The sequence below is a fragment of the Candoia aspera genome, chromosome 2, assembly GCF_035149785.1.
Source record: "Candoia aspera isolate rCanAsp1 chromosome 2, rCanAsp1.hap2, whole genome shotgun sequence".
NCBI lineage: Eukaryota > Metazoa > Chordata > Lepidosauria > Squamata > Boidae > Candoia > Candoia aspera.
The window spans coordinates 108,739,695-108,757,274 of NC_086154.1; the positions used below are offsets into that span (position 1 = coordinate 108,739,695).

Below are 17,580 nucleotides of genomic sequence, written 5' to 3' on the forward strand. Positions count from 1 at the left end.
TTCTAGGGGCTTGAGCTTTGCTGATTCTCAAAGTACATCAGTGTCCATCTGGAAGAAAATATAATCATGGATACATGAGGGTGTACCTCAGTTTACCCTGAAGTTGTGATGTTTTCCAATCTGAAAACTTTGATAACTGAGAAACTCATATTTCATGAGAGTAAAATATACGAATGATCATTCTCTAACTGTGCAAATAGGCTAAAGAGTAGTTTATTTTTAATATTAATATCTAAAAAATGGATTAGCCATGCCACTAATCAAGACCACATGAAAAGCTGATTTGATCAAATATAAAACAAATCTATCAAATTTCCTCTCAAATTTTGAAGGCCATATTCAACATACCTATCCTAGAGAATACTTTATTTTATTGTCTGGATTCAGCAGCCAGCTATTTTCTGCTGTCAGTCTTTGGAGAAGAAACTGAATTAAAAAGTCACAGATGTGAGAACTATTTATTTTTCACTGCAGGCCCATCAGGAAGCCCTGAAGAATGAATGGCAAAATTTTCTCAACTTGTGCATTTGTCAGGAGCACCATCTGAGGAGCATAGAGAATTACAGAAAGGTAAAAGGAGTTGGTACAAAGGAAAAAAATCAAAGGCAGCTTATTAATTTTCCTGAGGAACTCAAACCCTTCCCTTAAAAAATAAAATCAAGATTTGAGCCTCCAGAACTCAAGTGAATAAGTACAGTGGGGAACAATGTTACTCTGAGGCTTAGTGATCAGAATATGGGGCTTCTAAATTTCTGTTTCTTGTCATGCTCCACATACCTGTGCTTTGGTGAAAGCCTATGTCACTCATTTCTTCAGATAATAAATATTCAGAGTTTAGAAATAACTGTCCACACAAGGGATGGGAACCGAATCTATCCCAGAGTGTTGATTCTCTCGACATTTGCTATATATTGAATAAAGTCAGTGGATAAAGTGGAAATTATTTATTTATGGTCCCAGACCTCTAAAATGGGTGGATGAAGTTTTGGGGAGAAGCCCCACTTGTGCGGGGGAAGTCCAGTCTAACTAATCCAACTCAGATAACCTCTCCAGAAAGATATGCAGAAGAATGGTATTAAAATACAGAGATGTCCAGAAAAAAAAATTGATCTATTTCTTTCTCAATTCATCCCAAAAGGCAAATTCAGAACCAAAACAAAGTCTAAACTCCAATTGTAATTGGGTTGTAGTTCTTTTAACACCAAAACAAACATATATGCAAAATAGTAAATAGTAAACATGCAATATTGGGTTCTTGGAATCACTAGTACTGATTTAATGGTACAGATGTCAGACACCTAGTTATGCAACATAAGTAAAATTAGATGAGATCCAACATGGATCTGAATACTGAGGATTGTTGGTTTGCTATAATGAGACAATATCTCCTGTCTCTGCAAAACAAACCGATCTTCGTGGCTAAAGAAGCACTTCTTGATCATTCTGTTCATCTGCATTTTTGTTTCTTTTCTCTTTAGTTCTATGATGATGCTGATGCTGTGAGCCAGTCCCTGAACAAGCTGAACAATGATCTTGATAACAAATACAGCAAGTTCAATGAAGACAGTCCGGGAATAGTGTCTGACTTAACGTGCCACCTGGAGGTGAGAACCCAAGGGAGAACGGAAAGATATCAAGCTCTAGTCTTAATTAATAACCTGGAATATACATGGTTTTGCTAGACTACTATGACAACCAAACCTGTTTATTTTTTATGGTTTCATCTAAGTTCAGTTAAGTGTAGTCCTGCAGGACCAGGAATTATAAACAAAACAAACAAAAAAGAGGGGAAAGGTGGCAGCAGGAGAGGAGTCCCTTGAAAAACTACGTATGTCCTGTTCAGTGGTTGCAGCTGGATTAGCTTCTAGAAGGCTTTGCAACCCAAAATGGAAAACTGCACTTTCACTTACAATGGACTTGAATCTGGTTTGCCCCAGTCCTAACTGCTCTACCATTATGCAGAATGATACATAAACCAACACAGGCCCTTCATACCTTCAAAACTATGTATAAGATAGAAACAAGAATAATAATGTGCCTTCCATGCATTCTTTTGAATATGGGAATGTAATTTAAGTAATTGCCCCATAAGTATCCTCGACACAAGGACTGATCCCTTTATTGCTTCAGCTTTGAGGCCTGAATAATATAACTGGTGAGCCACTAAATCAAAACCCACATTCACTGGCCAGCTAAGGCAGCACTTCATGGTCTGTGTAGCACTGTGAAAGCACCTGGCAGACCACATGGCCTCCAGTTAGAATTGGGACCAAACACCGGTTCAGCAATCATCATCATCAGATGTTGATCCAGCAATCTGAGGAAAAACAGTTTTCTGAAATAGTTCCTTCCTCAGGTTTCTTTCCATGAATCATTGTGTTAATTCTTTAGCACATTTACTTGGAAATAAACCTTGTGGAACGCAGCAGGCATATTTTTCATTATGTATGCATAACATACTGTTATTCCTTCTCCTCCCCTGGCAAAAAATAATCCTGCATGAGATGCTTTAACACCTCTATAATTGCTTTTAAATAAAGCATTTTTGAGATTTTTACAATGTTCTTACTGGGATTTAAAAGGAGGCAAAAATATAAAATATTTCCTCATATCTAAAAAGGAAATAAAATTGCACTATGTGGCAGTATTTTAGCTATCTGCTTCAATTCTAACTATTATATTTATGGGGTAGTAAAGTTGAATTTCTCAAATAAATGCTTGGAGAATAAACGGCATGCTCTATAAAAGTGTGCATTTTTCTATATATCAACTATGGCTGTTGAATTATATTCCACAGCTAAACCTCATAGCAGGGATTTTTCATGGTGGCAGCCATCTTTTAATTTTCCAAAATAATTTGGAAAGTATTTTCCCATTTCTGGAGAAAAGAAATTGATGCTCATGGCAATTCTCATCATTCAAGAATATCACCTCTCATTTTTAAAAATAAAACTAAATCAAAATAGTTGATTCCAAGGTGAATGACATGGCTGAGAAATCTAAGGTTGGCTTAGTGAATCATAAATATAGGTCCTGCTCTAGGCTGTGTTATTTTTCTCAAATATATATCAGCTCTAATTTTCCACTCTTCCTTCTTTTCTAGAATGATGAGAAGACTGTGAAACAAGCTGAAAAGAGCATTGCAGAACTAAAAAGAAGGAGTAAAGAGATCAGTCCTTTGAAAATGCGACGAGTCCAGTGTTCCCAGCCAATTATAATAGATGCCATCTGTGATTGGGATTTGGGTGATGTATGAAGCATTTTATAATGGGTGATGGAAACTGTTCCATCTGCAACTCTGCTTTGCTATTATGTATCTCACTATGGTTTTTAATTCTTGCTTACATCATTTTGGTGGAGGTGCTTCTCAAGAACAGAAGGGAAAGGAGCTGTGAAGTACTTTAAAAAGGATACAGTGTGCTGTGAAATCACAACATAATGGCCTGTCCCTCTCTAAAATATTTCTCTTTAACCCTGTAATGTCATTTTTTGTACATTTTCCATACATTGAAGACTTACACTAAGTTATCCAATGGTTACAAAACTGACCATGACAGATCTCCTGGTGGTTTTTTGTGAACAAACTCTTAAATCCTGATTAACTAATTGGTTATCGCAGGTTTATAATATAGAAGAACATGGAAATCTAGGAAGCTTTGGAACCTTATCAGATTTCTTGCACGGAAATAGATTCCTCTATGCCCTGAAATATCTCACAATATAACAATAAAGCTATAGTGTACTACAAACAGCAAACAGGTATGACAACACACAATACTTGTCTTCTATTCCAGGAGAACACATAAACAGCTTGTGACGATCGTGATCCTTTAACTGTTAAATCAGTAATTCTCAGCACAGCCAGTAAGGATATGAAGAGTTCTTTATTAAAGCTAGTGATCCATTACACTTTAAAGACTCAAGTGAAGAAAGCCTGCGCAACCCACCATTTAAAACCCTCAAGTGTCCCCCCCCCCGCCCAAATCGGGGATTCGTAGTTTGACAGCTTTCTTTGTCTTGCAGTTTCCAGCTCCCCCCACCAGCTCTAATCCACTTAGTCTGACGATAGCGGCCTTTGATCTGTCCTTGGTGCGGGACTGAGCAGTGCAGCATTCTGATCGTCCTCAATTGCGGCTCTGCAGATCCACTAAGATCCTACCGCAAGCATTCTCGCCTGCTCTGCAAGTCTGGCAGTTTCACTCCCAAGTATCCCCAAACAATCCTACAGGTTTCGATGGGTTGGCAAGATGTTCCTTCCTGGTGCCATGGCAGGATATCACATCCTGACACAGCTTCTTCTTTTTTTCCCCTATTCCTGTGTTCAAGAGAACATTATATCTGAAAAAAGTTGAATTAGTACACCTGCAAAAGGTAATTATATCTGAAATCCATCAGAAACCAAAATCTCTTTTTCTGTCTTCATTCTTCTAGGTGCAGCTTGAAAGAGGTGAAAAGTATAGTCTGAACAATAATAGCAACCAGGAGAACTGGGTGGTGCAGAATGCCAAAGAAGAGAGTAAGATGGCACCTGCTGTTTGTTTCTCCATCCCACCTCCAGACTTAGAGGCCATAGACAGAGTTAATAGGTTAGTACAGAGCTTCTTTACTCTTTCTCCTGCAAATATATAGCTAGTAATTCTTGCTGTTATTATTGTTACCCCACCTTTCAGGATAATATCTTCCCATGCTTTTTGCAAGTAATATAAAGAGTTTCTCTTCTGCCTTGGGACTTCTGTATTCTCTGTTCACTTTCCTGTCCACTTATTCAATAAAAAAAAAAATTAAAAAATATCCAACAAAACCAAATACTGCTGGTGAATACAAGTATTAAATCTTCATTCTAGATTTCTACCTTGGGTGTGGGATGGGAGGTTGGGAACAAAAGAAATAGGAAAGGAAACAGAAGAGAATACTTGGAGATGGAACTGAGTTGGAATATTCCCCACCATAACATTTTGTTTCATGTCATCTTAATTCTGTAACAATATGCACCCTAAAATATAACCTTGGGCATTTGCCACATTTATAATTTTTTAAATTAAAAAACTGTATTTTCTCTTTCTTGTTTTCTAAGCACACCAATGGTGGCGACAAATTACGGTATCCATCTGTCTCCTACATCTCCTTTTTAATGCCAGAGCACATCTCACATATTTTGGGGGGAAAAACATCTAGCTAAAATGCCTGTAGTGGATAGCTGAACAGTTTTAGCAAACATCAGTAATGTTGCTACTCAGGCCAGATCTACAGGAGTCTTATATAAAATATCTGCTTCCTTTCAAACCATACAACACACACTCAAAACCATCCTTTTGATGCTTTTTGTCCTCAGAAGATTTGGTGGGATTTTTGCCTCATTTTTAATAACTGTTCTTTTGCCCAATTATGGCTTCAGACACTAGGGGTTTCAAAACTGTTACGACACAGTGCTTCAGAAAAATACACTCTACATGCAGGAAGAGAAAATTAAGTTGTTGAAGAACTGATGGATTTCAGTTATTATTAGAATCATAATTTAAAATTGACAAAGGAAATCTAGAAACATATATTGAAAACTCAGAGCCTAAAAAATTTACAGAAGAAGATAGACAAATTTTAAGCAAATTAATAACAATTCAAGAGATTAAAGAAGCAATAAAGAAAACCAGGTGCATACAGGCTGACAGCCCTATACTATAAAATGCTAGAAGAGGAACTAACAGAAGCACTATTGAAGACAATGAATGAAATTCAAATATCAAAAGCAATTCCAAAGACTTGGGGAGAGGCATATATAACGTTAATACACAAAGAAGGAAATGATCCAAAGAAACCTGTTATATTGACCAATTTCTTTACTAAATGTTGATTACAAGATATTTACTACTATACTAGCTTTGATACTATACTACTATGAGGAAGTACATTTGTGAAATTGTATCTACAGATCAGACAAGCTACATTCCAAAACAAAAGAGGAAAGATAACAGCAGATTTATCATAAATGCACTAGAATGACTCAACATTAAGAAAAAGAAGGCCCCAGTAATATTTCTAGATGTGGAAAAACGCTTTGACAATTTTGAATGGACGTTTTTATTAGAGGTCTTAAAATGAATCTAGGAAAAGAATTCAAAACTTGGACAGAAAGCATATATCAATGGCAAACAGCAAAGATGACAGTGAATGGAACACTCTCCACAAGCAAAGGCAGAAATCTAACCAAATCCAAGGAAGAATAGTACCCTTCCATACAACATATCACACAGCAAGGCAAACTAAGACACTTAGAATATGGTTTCTGAGGAAAACTGTTTAAATAATTATCATCAGCATCATCCAAACAGAAATGAGTAATAACGTCCAAAGTAAAGTATAAAAATATTCGGGTAGCAATTAGTGGCTGAGAAAAAAAGAGGGTGGGGTGAAAGCGAAGGGGCTACCAAAGTGCCCTTTTTATAATTTTTTTAATTGTCTATGTGTATGAATATTTCTTTTTGAAATGTAAAGCTTACTACAATTTGTCCCTTTCCCATTATTAATTTCATGTTTAGTATTAAAGGTAGCATGTCAGAAGGCAAAAAAAAGATAATATCATCATCACAGGTAATAAATGTAAGCATTGGATTAAGATCAGGTTGGCAGATAAAATTCTGTCCAGTCAGGTTGATAGCTCACAATTTAGCAAACACAGAAGGAAGAGGAAACATCACAATCTCTGCTTCCTCTCCCAGAAGGATTAATAGTCAATAAAGCTTTTTCTTTTTTGCCCTTTATGAAATGTGTAGGGATGATATTGTAAATACATCCATGTTGACCAACAGAAACTCAGACTAAAAATAAAAATGAACGCATATGTTTACATTCCTCCGTGGCTCTCAAAAGGAGCGCAGCTACCAAGGCAAGCAAGTTAGCAGGCACTGTCTTCTACTTATCCCTGCAGCCAGATTTCGAAACCATTCCCACCAGTAAACCCCATAATATCAAGGAACTGAATACACTTCACTCAGTGGCACATGGAAATCACAAACATCCAAAAATACTCTGGGGAATAAAAGCAGCTGGGTGGCAAAAACAACAGAATACTGAGTAAAAGTAATATCAAGATGACACAATAAGAGTGTTGTGCACCTCATGAACTAAGACAGGCACTGGTGTAATTTGGCAAAGCAAGTGACAATATTGTTTTTTATAAATGCTCCTGAAGTGGTGAAATGGGAAGAAACTACAAAAAAGCATTTCTTACACTGTTTATCAAATGTATATAGTAAATAGGCCTGTGTCATAAGTGGTATGCTAAGATATTGTGCTTCCAGTTAGACAGAGGTAAATCTAATCTACATACTTCATTCGTGGAGTGAAAGCAGGTTCTATTTATTCTAAATTATTCTTTAATTAGAGCCTCTGATTCCCTGTTATGTGGTTTTTCTGACAAATATCTCCCATACACAAGTACTGTAGGAAATTCTCTGTGCTATACACACTGTTGATGCCTTTGTTGTGCTTAGGCTAGAAGGAGAGCTGAACACAGTGAAAGAGAAGAGGGCTTCGATCCAGGCCACGCTAAGCAGCAGCAACAAGGAGTCAGTGAAACCCAGCCATCACGGTATGCCAGTATCTTAACTGGTTTCTCTTAGGAATATATCATTGTGTGACAAGATAGCTTAAGATACTCAGCTGTGTCCCCAAAGCCTTCAAACTGACCAGGCCGTGTGATGGTACATTTCGTATAAGGATACTACTGGAGCAAAAATTCAGAACCTCAGACCTCCTAAGGAAGGATTGTTTTTTAAACTGGATGTGAAACCTGAAAGAGTTTAGACACAGCAGCTATCCTTATGGACTAATACGTATGCGAATGAGAAACTCTGCTTGATGTGGAAATTTTATTTAACTTGAACCATAATAATGTCAATATCTGTCATTCTAGCTGCAGTCAAAACCTTCACTGAGGTCCAGGATGACTCCCAAACTGACCATTTGCTCCATAAGCTGAATAAAATTGACAATGATTTGGGACAAATCAGGATGGACATTTTTAGCCGCACAAGATCTCCGCTAAATCATAGTGACCCTATAGAAGATGTTACTCAACGGATCAGAGATCAGGAGGCAAGTGCCAAAGGACTTTGACTGCTTACTTGTCCGTGATAGCTCTCACATACTACCCAAAGCTATAGTATTTATATTCTGCAAACATCAAAGGTTCCATCGAAGAAAGGAGAGCATTTTCTGCTGGTGTAAAAACAAGCAAGAATTAAAGCTCACTGACATGTTTGATTAATAAAGAACAGAGAGAGGCCTTATATTTTAAGTTGTTTGGTTAAGATTAGATTCATATTCTATCAACTTCCCCACTATTTTGTAGAAGGGATCTTTTCCTGTCTTTCTGCTTTTGACTGCTTTAATCAGATGTGTGACTAGCTATACTGTTTATCAATATCTGTAAATATTATTGTACAGGAAATATTTGCCTTCAGCAATCCTGAATATGAACAGAGCCTACTTCCCCTGAGTTGGAAAAGTCAAAAGAAGTACAAATCCACTTAGCTTATATCTCCATCTGAAATCAGCATAGATTACCCAGTACTAGGGATGTGCACAAAGACTTGAGAAAACATGTTCTGCTTTGGTTTGAATTGGGAAAAAACCCCATTGCATTCTGGAATGTCTGTTGAACTATTATGGATCAGCTACCATTTTGAAAAACAGAATGCAGAACATACTGATTATTCCAGGTTTTAGACAAGACAAAATATGGAGGGATCTGGGATGGATTTTATAGGATAAGTAGGGCAAGGCTGGTGTCCATCATCCCCTCTGCTCAGCCACCACAGCATATTTCATCAGTTCTTGTCAGGGTCAGCCTCGCTCCGAATAAAACACGGACTCACTTAATAGGGATTAAGGATTTCCGGTTTATTGAAACGGTACTGACAGAGAGAAAAACGGGAATGGGGGTGCGGTGTTGAGGTGCCCTGTATATACCCTCTTGCGGGGTCCCGTGCTCCTCCACCCTTCATTGTCCCCATTCCCCTTGATGGGTTTCTTGATGGCTGTGGGGGCGTTTTCCCGGTTGCTGTCCTTGTCCTCTTGGTTCAGGTGTGTCCTCCAGGGCACCAGGTGCGGCTTATCGCTGCTTATCTGAAGTCCTTCTATTCAGCTGCATATGATTCCATGGGTGTGGGTGCTTTGGGTGCTTGGTTTAAGCGCTGATTTAATTATCTCCTTCCTCTCTTTCTTAATGATCATGATCCATGTTGTGAGGCTCTTTGTGCCTTGCAATGGGGTCATGACAGTTCTCCACCAGTCCTCTCTTCCCTTGCGCCCCTGCCTCCCCTCGGCCAAAACTGCTGATGGCCCAGCACAGCATATTCCACTGGCCTGCGCTTCCCACCTGATCTTCCCAGCATTTCCCTCCCCTGAGTCATTGCTGCTTCTGTATTGACCCATGTGCTTATTCCTTACTGCAAAGATCTCACCAGTAAAGAACAAGCTTTCAGTGTGGCATATCCCACCAGCTTTCCCACCCTGGATCTTTCTAGACCCTTCTGTGCTTTCTCCTCCTCCCCTCAGCTACTGCCATAATGTTCTTGCTCTTCCCACGCCACCCCTAAAGCACATCTACTAGAACCACTATAGTTTGGCCCATATCAGAAACAAAATAATCCAGTTGTATTCTGTGCCTGGACCAAAACATCCAAAACCAGCCATACCATACATAGCATTTTGTACAGCTCCACTCATTGCATATATATAATAATTGCATCCCACTGAATTTAACTGATTGATTTTTTAAAATCTTCATTTTTATCAGGGAACAAAAAGAAGAATTCAGGTTATAGGAACAGAGAAGGAGGCTGCTCAGAAAGCATGCGAGATCTATCTTTCCAAGAAACCTACTGGCATCTCTGCCTCTCAGATTCCCATGATGCTCAACCACATCAAGAACAAATACAATGATGTTCAAGTACTCTCCACGTTGTATGATGAAAAGTAAGTAACATCAGGAATGTTCTTTGGCAAAGAATCTTTAGTGACGAAGCAGCAGCATTCTGCAAAATGTTTCTGTAAATTCTTAAGTGTTACAATTTGGAAGATACAGGGGGAAGAACTTTTTGCTTTATTGTGCTATTGAAGAAAACAGTCTTAGAGTGAAATTGTCTCCTTCCCCTCAGAGCCAAAGCAAGTATAAACTTGGAAACTCAGATAGAGAACACAGACAGGATCGACAGCACATTTGAAGCCAAGCTATCTCATGACGGCGCCATTCCAGCTTCACCTAATGCACTGCAAGATCGTGCTAATGAACTCCGGGTAAGAGATGTCTGGTCATGGATACTGCATGTGATGATGCTCGTCCATCCAACCTCACCACCTCATACTAGCAGAGTAGAGTTGATCAATTAAATACCTTGTTTGTTAATGTTTTAAAAGTCCAAATAAAAACTGAGCCTTTAGGATAAACTTGGCTACTTGGCAAACTTATTTTTAAAAAGTCTTAAGTGATCAGTTACTTAAATGTTAGATTTGAGCCTATAAACACTGACAATAATATTATCATCAATGTTTTGATGTTTTTCGGCTCTCACTTAACTGGTTCTGCTGTCATCACTCACCACTCTCCAATCTATTTATTATTCTTAAAGAAAGGGGCTCAGTGTCACTATTATAATATCTATCTCTTAGATTTCAGAACTTTTTTTGTAGAGGGGTGCTCAGAATAGCCAACAAGGCAAGGGTGGTAGGGTATTGTAAATCTGTGATGACTTTTATATAATCTTGCCTATGGCATACTGGTTCTCTTCTAGAAATGTTTTCATGGCCAATAATAAGAAAAGAGGCAGGATGTAATACAGTATAGAACAGTGTTTTTCAAGCTTGGCAAATTTAAGATGCGTGAATTTCAACTCCCAGAATTCCCCAGAATGCTGGCTGGGGAATTCTGGGAGTTGAAGTCCACACATCTTAAAGTTGCCAGGTTTAAACACTGGTATAGAGGTAAATAGCTTTTTCTGGGCCTGAGTGCATGCAAGGGAACACACTCCAAAAAGTATAACAGAGGCCAGCAAAAACACTAAATTTGATTTCATTTTATTTTCATTTAATGAAAATTAAAGAGCCAAGGACACTCAGGTTCAGATCCTCAGCTGTAAAGCTGAATAGATGACCTTTGGCCAGTCACATTCTCTCAGTCCAACCTACTTACTGCTGAGAAATTGTGGAGGAGACTGTATTAGGTATGCCACCTCAAGCTCTTGGAAGAAAGGTGGGATAGAAATTTGTTCCATTTATATGGCTGCCCACTCATCAAGCGAATGAATTAAATGTAGCTAGTATTATTACTGTCCAGCCTTGTTGTTAATCATTTTCTCCTTCTGTTACATTCAAAATTAATATTCTGTATTTACTTTTGGAGGATATTTAGAGCTCACTTAGCCCTTAAATGGTGTGCTCTGGCCATAATGTGTATGGTCACCTACATTCATGAATGATTAAAGTAGAAGTTACATACTGGTGGAATCTCTTTGCACTAAGGCTTTTATGGGAAAGATTTCTTGGTTTGCCAATAGGAGAAAACAGAAACAGGCAGAGGGATTACTACCAGCAGTATGCCTGTAGACATTTCCATTGGTGCCCTGCAATCTCCTTGATACATCTAATTTTTTAAAAGAGTCATTTAATTACATTAACATATAAAGGAGAGTAGAATTGGGAAACAGGAATACTGCAAAGCAAAGAACGAGTCCCTAACATTATTTTCATTTACAGCTGTACTTTTGGGCCCCACATAATCCCATAGATATTTCTAGCTGTAGTGTGCCTTAGAGCTCAGAAAAAAAAATAAGATAAGTTGTCTTCACAAACAGAAACCCATCAAGAGAGGGGAAGGAAGAAGCAGCTTCACCAATCATCTTCTGATAAATTGATGTTTTATGAGCAGCATAACTACCCTGACCATCATTTATGAAAGACGAGCCCTCCTCTCTCTCCCCCTATTACAGTCACTTAATGAGAACACACATGATGTGCTGTCAATATTCCAAATATGTCCTTGGCTCCGAAAAATAGGTTACTCCTGAGGCAGAGCACTTAGTTCCAGCATCCTAATTATAAAACAAGGAAAATTATTATTTCCTCCACTGAGCCTCTTCCCTATCTCTTTCTGCATTTCATTTCTTAATTCCTCCTTTAGCCTTAGCCACTTTTCTATGCTGTATTTCCCCCAACTGAATTTACAGCTCCTTTCTGTTCTTAAAATCTGGTTATCTGTCTATCCTATCTTTCCCCTAATAAACTGATTGAAAGGGAAAGCAGATATGACACATTTGAGGATCAGATGATCTGAGTAAACTGTTGCACAAATATATATTTACCCTATTTGTAAGCCTCAAATTGACACATGTATCTCTTCCCTTTTTAGAAACTGAAACGAGATTTAGTGAAACAGGAGAATTGTTTGCTCGTGTTAAACCGCAGCCTTAAAGATGCAGAGCACAGCTGCAGTGCTGTGCAGAACAATTTTCAAGAATACTGTCCAGATCTGCCAAGGCAGAAAAAGGAGGTCCAGCTCATTAATGACCGGTATCATATTGTTGCTGACCAGCTGGATCAACGGTAAGAAGCCCAGCTCACTCTAGCTGTGGAACTGATTAGTATGAATATTCATAATTCCACAACTAGCTTTTGTGATACGTGTCTAAGGATCAAATTGGGGATTGTATTTTCCAGAATCTTCTTTTCCTCCAGGACCTCAGTCAGTAAAAGGAAACCACATTATATAGCAAATTATTTCTGCCTTTCTGGAGCCAAAGAAAAATGTGCATGGCTAGCAATATACATTTGGTTCTCAGCCTCTCCCATCTTTTCAGTGACCCATGCACTGTTAAGAAAGGATTTGTCAGTTTTATTGCTCTATACCTTCTGCCTTTCAGAAGCAAAATCTTGTTTTGTCAATCGAAATAAATAATCCAACCTCTCACAGATGAACAGAAAGGGTCCTGGTTATAGCCTGAAATTTTGTATGCCACTGCTGTGATTAGATGCAAGGATTTAACAGCAACATTGTTTTCATAAAATGCCAAGAGGAAAGGTTTTGGAAGCACAAGGCACATCTATCTGAAGCATATGTCTCAATCAGAAAGAAAGGGGAAGAGCTGCTAGATTCATCTATAACCCTGGACCACCTCTCCCTGAGGATATCTGCCCGTTCCATCAGGTTGGACAGGATGGACACCCTCCAGGTCCCTTCCCTCAAATATCCCATCTAGGGGGACCTAAGAAACATGCCTTTTCCATAGCAGCCCCTGCCCTGTGGAACAGCTTTCCCCCCAGGATCTGGACTCCAGGATCCTACCATTTTAGCCCTCCAGAAAGCTGTAAAGAGCTGGCTGTTCCCCCAAGCACTGGGAGAGGGTGAGGTTGGAGCCTGGGGATTGTATTGCTGGATGTACAGTATTGGAGAATGGCTGTGGCTGTACTGTTTTTGGGGTTTTATTGTTTTAAGCTACCCAGAGTTGCGTTACATAAGATAGGTGGCCATATAAATCGTTTAAACAAACAAACAAGCCTGTTGGAAATAACTGGATGAGATAAGCAGAAGGTTTCAGCAGTAGAGAACTGACAGCTTTTATAAGTTCCCTTTTCATATTGTCAGGGGATCTCAAAGCTGGATGGGAAAATTTTGCTGTTTTTGTTCTTTTTTGGATATTCATACACTGCAAATCATGAGCATTGCTCATTGCCATTAATACTTTAAAATTGATGTTATATATCTCTTCAAGATATTCCCAATAGGGAAACTGACATAAAAATGTCAATTGATTATAAAAAATGATCAGTTTAAAAAGCCCTTCTCCATGTAATGGCTGACTTCATGAGTCTCCTACCTTTACTTTTCTGACTTTTTCTGGACTTTATTCTCTGTAAGATTCTTTCTTAAACTCATCCCAAGAAGTTTGCTACCTAATCTCAGTCATCTTGCTGTGCAGGGAGAAGACACTTTGGAATACCAGCCTCATTTACCAACAATTCCAAAATGCCAATGAGAATTTGATATTCTGGCTCAACAGTCTTCCAAAGTATCAGATCAAGACCACTGATGGACTGAGCCAGATTGACTACAAGCTCCAGGCCCAGAAGGTATGACAGCACTGCCCTGTGCTCAGATATGGGGATGGAAGGCAAACTCCCACTATGAATCTTACATGCAGGAATTGATGAAAGAGAAATATGCCTGCATGTTAACATTCACATGTGCTTGTTCTTTACTCAGTGACTGAAATAGTAAATGATAATGTACATGTCTGAAAAATTCACCAGAGCAGGGCTGTTATAATATATATTGTTTAAATATCAATAATCATAGAATTAATGCTTCAAAAATAAGCAACGATCTAATTAATTTTTGAAAGCCAGTTTGGTGTAGTGGTTAAGGCACCAGGCTAGAAATCGGGAGACTGTGAGTCTTAGGCCTGCCTTAGGCACAAAGCCAGCTGAGGGACCTTGGGCCAGTCACCCTCTCTCAGCCCTAAGGAGGCCATGGCAAACCACTTCCAAAAATCTTGCCAAGAAAACTGCAGGGACTTGTCCAGGCAGTCACCAAGAATCAGACACAATTGAACGGATAAAAAAATAAATTAAGTAATAATCTAACATTGTGCAGCACCTTATCCTAACTCCCTGTCTCTGCTTCTCTTACAGAGGCTGGTAGATGAAATCCAGGGTAAAGAGTCTGACAAAAATTCTGTGATCAACTTGTCCCGGAATGTGCAGTCTGTCCTCAATGTATGTTTGCATAGTTCCAGTTTCTATTTCCAATTAGCAAACCTATCTATCCTCCTCCAACTATATGACTGGTTGTTATTTATTTAAAAACAGGATTATGAACTTCAGGCAGGAAAATATCGATCATCTCTGGATCCTGCTTTGACTGCTTCATCTGCCAAGCGTCTCCGGGTGACTCCACTCCAAGAGAGCATCCAGGCTCAGGTGAGTGACTGAACCCACAGCCTGGATTTACTTATAAAAAATATGCTCTTCCTAAACTGCTACTTCATGTTTATAAAATAGTTTCCATAGTATCAAAACAGCAAAAGTCCTCAAAAGTAACAACAGTTTTGAGAAACCATAAAAGATTTGGAACATTCAATCTAATATCTGCAGTTTAAAATATAGTGCTCAGTGAAATAATTCCATAAGATGTTATTTGAAAAAAAAATTTTTGATGAACTAATGAGGGAAGTTTTAAAAACTAATATAATTAAATAGACAAAGCCTATTAGAGAAAATTGGTGGCTAAAGGAGTTGCAAGTTCTTAGAATTAGCTGGTAATAATTTTGTACTTTTTCCCTTGCTGAAAAATCTTCTGCACCTACACTTTTCTGACATTCAGATAAACCACATCTAATATATTCCCAACAAATACCAGGAAGGTCAAGACATGAAAGATTGGTTGCAGCCTAAATATATTTTGTCATATACTTACCTGGCAGTAAATCCCTCTGAACACTTTGAAACTTACTTCTGAATAAACATGTAAAGGGTTGCATTTTCTGGTGGCTTAAAATAAGCAGGAAAAGTTCCTCTCTGGATTAAATAGCATTTTTCTCCTATTAAACAGCATCTCCAAATTAAATACCATTTTTCTAACTCCAACAAACAGAAAGCTGTTTGTTCAACACTGTGGTCTAGTATTAATATTTAAAACTAAATATTGCAGTTTGCTAGGTGTTGGTTATCTTGATACATGAAGTGCCATATCTGAATAATGTTTTTTTGTTAATTGGCTTTAGGAAAATGTTATGACAAAGCTCTATGCAGAGACAGCTGCTGAAAATAAACAACAACTCAGCTGGTTGGAATTTGCCAAGAAAATCATGGATAAGGTATGCCTAAATCATTTTAGGTTATGTATATAATACTTAAATATTAGAGCATCTGTTATGAACAAGGTGAGAAGAAAGATTCTTGGTTTCTTCTTTCTTCAGTATGCTAACAAGTGAGATAGTTACTTTGAATTGCTTTTGTCCCACTATATCTGAATGATTCGGGAACTATAATTCCTTATCTTTGCACAATTGCTTGAGAATCCATTTGTTTCTTATTGCATCCTACGTTGATTCAGCTTTACTTGATGGGAATAGTGGATATTTTAGATTGAACCCCCAAAATCTAGTCAGAATGGTTGAAAGGGAATCCTCATTCCATGCAACACTTTTTTTCAATTTCATTCTCTTCTTCTATCAGATTGATAGCACTGGGTTATTTCTGCTAGCCTTCATCTTCCACCCATCTCTTTCAGCCTTTCCTATTAGATCTTTAAAGTAGGGCTGTGTAGTGATCCAAATTCAAAGGAAAAAAATGTGATTTAGTCCATGCATGTTCCATCAAATGGTAACTCCTTAAAGAAGCTGCACAATCCCAGGAAAAATATTGTTTGATTTAAGGAGGTCCTGACAGGTTTAACCCTCATGTGCTCCAAATTACCCTTCCTATTCAATCCAGATTGCTGCACAGTCCTACTTTTGTATTTTCTGACAGTTTTTCACAGTGTGGGAAAAAATTAGAACCTTACGCTGGATGTCCTAACAGAATTTATTATGTATTTATTTTACAGTATTTGTAGACTCTAAATGGACTCTAGGATTGAAGATCCTGGTTTAATCATGAGGCATGGACTATTGCTCTAAATGCTTTAAATGTACAACTGATATACACGCCCATATTCTGAAAGGACAGTATATTTGTTCTACTTTTCATCATGTTGTAATAGTTAGCTTTTTCTTTTTTGTTTTGGTATTTATTCTAAATTATTTTATAGATTTATTTCTTTGAATTCCTAATCACAACTGCAACATTTAAATGTAAAACAAAAGCTAATAGTGATAATGAGGAACCATTTTATTACAATAATATCTCATCCAAAGTTATTCACCACAACTTTGCTTTTTCATATTTGATCCAGGACTGAAAATTGTTTCCAGTTTCAAATACCTTTAGAACTTCAAAAAGCAAAAACTGAGAGAATGCCCTTTTTAAAAAGTAATTTAAAATTGGAAACAAACTTCAATTCTACATTTTTTCAATGAAACAAAATCCATAACCTTCAGGGTGTCCTGACTCCCAGGAAACACTCTGAGACAAGGAACTGTTCTCTAATGTTTATTGCTAGTACATAACAGTAATCCTAACAAACTGAACAAGCGTGGGAAAAACCCAGCCATATAAACCCCGCAGGTTAAGGCGGTCCCAATCTGTGCCTCTTGGAATGGCTCACCAATTCCTCAGTGCTATGCATGCGCTTAACAGTCTGGAAGGGAGCCCCCTGCTCGCCATCCTTACTCATGACACAGGGTTTCATCTCATTTGTAGTTCTTTAGTATAGCAGCTCATATTTATCACTGTTGGTTTGTCAAATATTTTGGACATTTGCACAAGAATTTTGAAATAAAGCTGTGGTTAATATTTGGGCAGTACTTTTTCTTAAGAGTTCAAAGTGTTTTGTATTAATAATTTCAGTCACTAAGCCAGCACTGGTAGCCCAGTGTTATAGAAAGGGGGAGGAGGGCTGAGACAATGATTTACCTCAGGTGTACTAGA

The 17,580-nt window shown here is 38.1% G+C and overlaps 1 protein-coding gene across 1 annotated transcript in view; it reads left to right on the plus strand.

Annotated features, from left to right (window-relative positions):
• Positions 1-17,580, plus strand: part of EVPL (envoplakin) — a 66,988-nt gene that overhangs the window by 44,710 nt on the left and 4,698 nt on the right. The window contains exons 10-22 of the mRNA XM_063293050.1: positions 475-570; positions 1,479-1,604; positions 3,104-3,250; positions 4,432-4,586; positions 7,488-7,585; positions 7,910-8,091; positions 9,797-9,975; positions 10,158-10,296; positions 12,404-12,597; positions 13,971-14,121; positions 14,683-14,766; positions 14,860-14,970; positions 15,774-15,866. Of these exons, the coding sequence (XP_063149120.1) occupies positions 475-570; positions 1,479-1,604; positions 3,104-3,250; positions 4,432-4,586; positions 7,488-7,585; positions 7,910-8,091; positions 9,797-9,975; positions 10,158-10,296; positions 12,404-12,597; positions 13,971-14,121; positions 14,683-14,766; positions 14,860-14,970; positions 15,774-15,866 (1,755 nt within the window). The remainder of the gene's footprint in view (positions 1-474; positions 571-1,478; positions 1,605-3,103; positions 3,251-4,431; positions 4,587-7,487; positions 7,586-7,909; positions 8,092-9,796; positions 9,976-10,157; positions 10,297-12,403; positions 12,598-13,970; positions 14,122-14,682; positions 14,767-14,859; positions 14,971-15,773; positions 15,867-17,580) is intronic.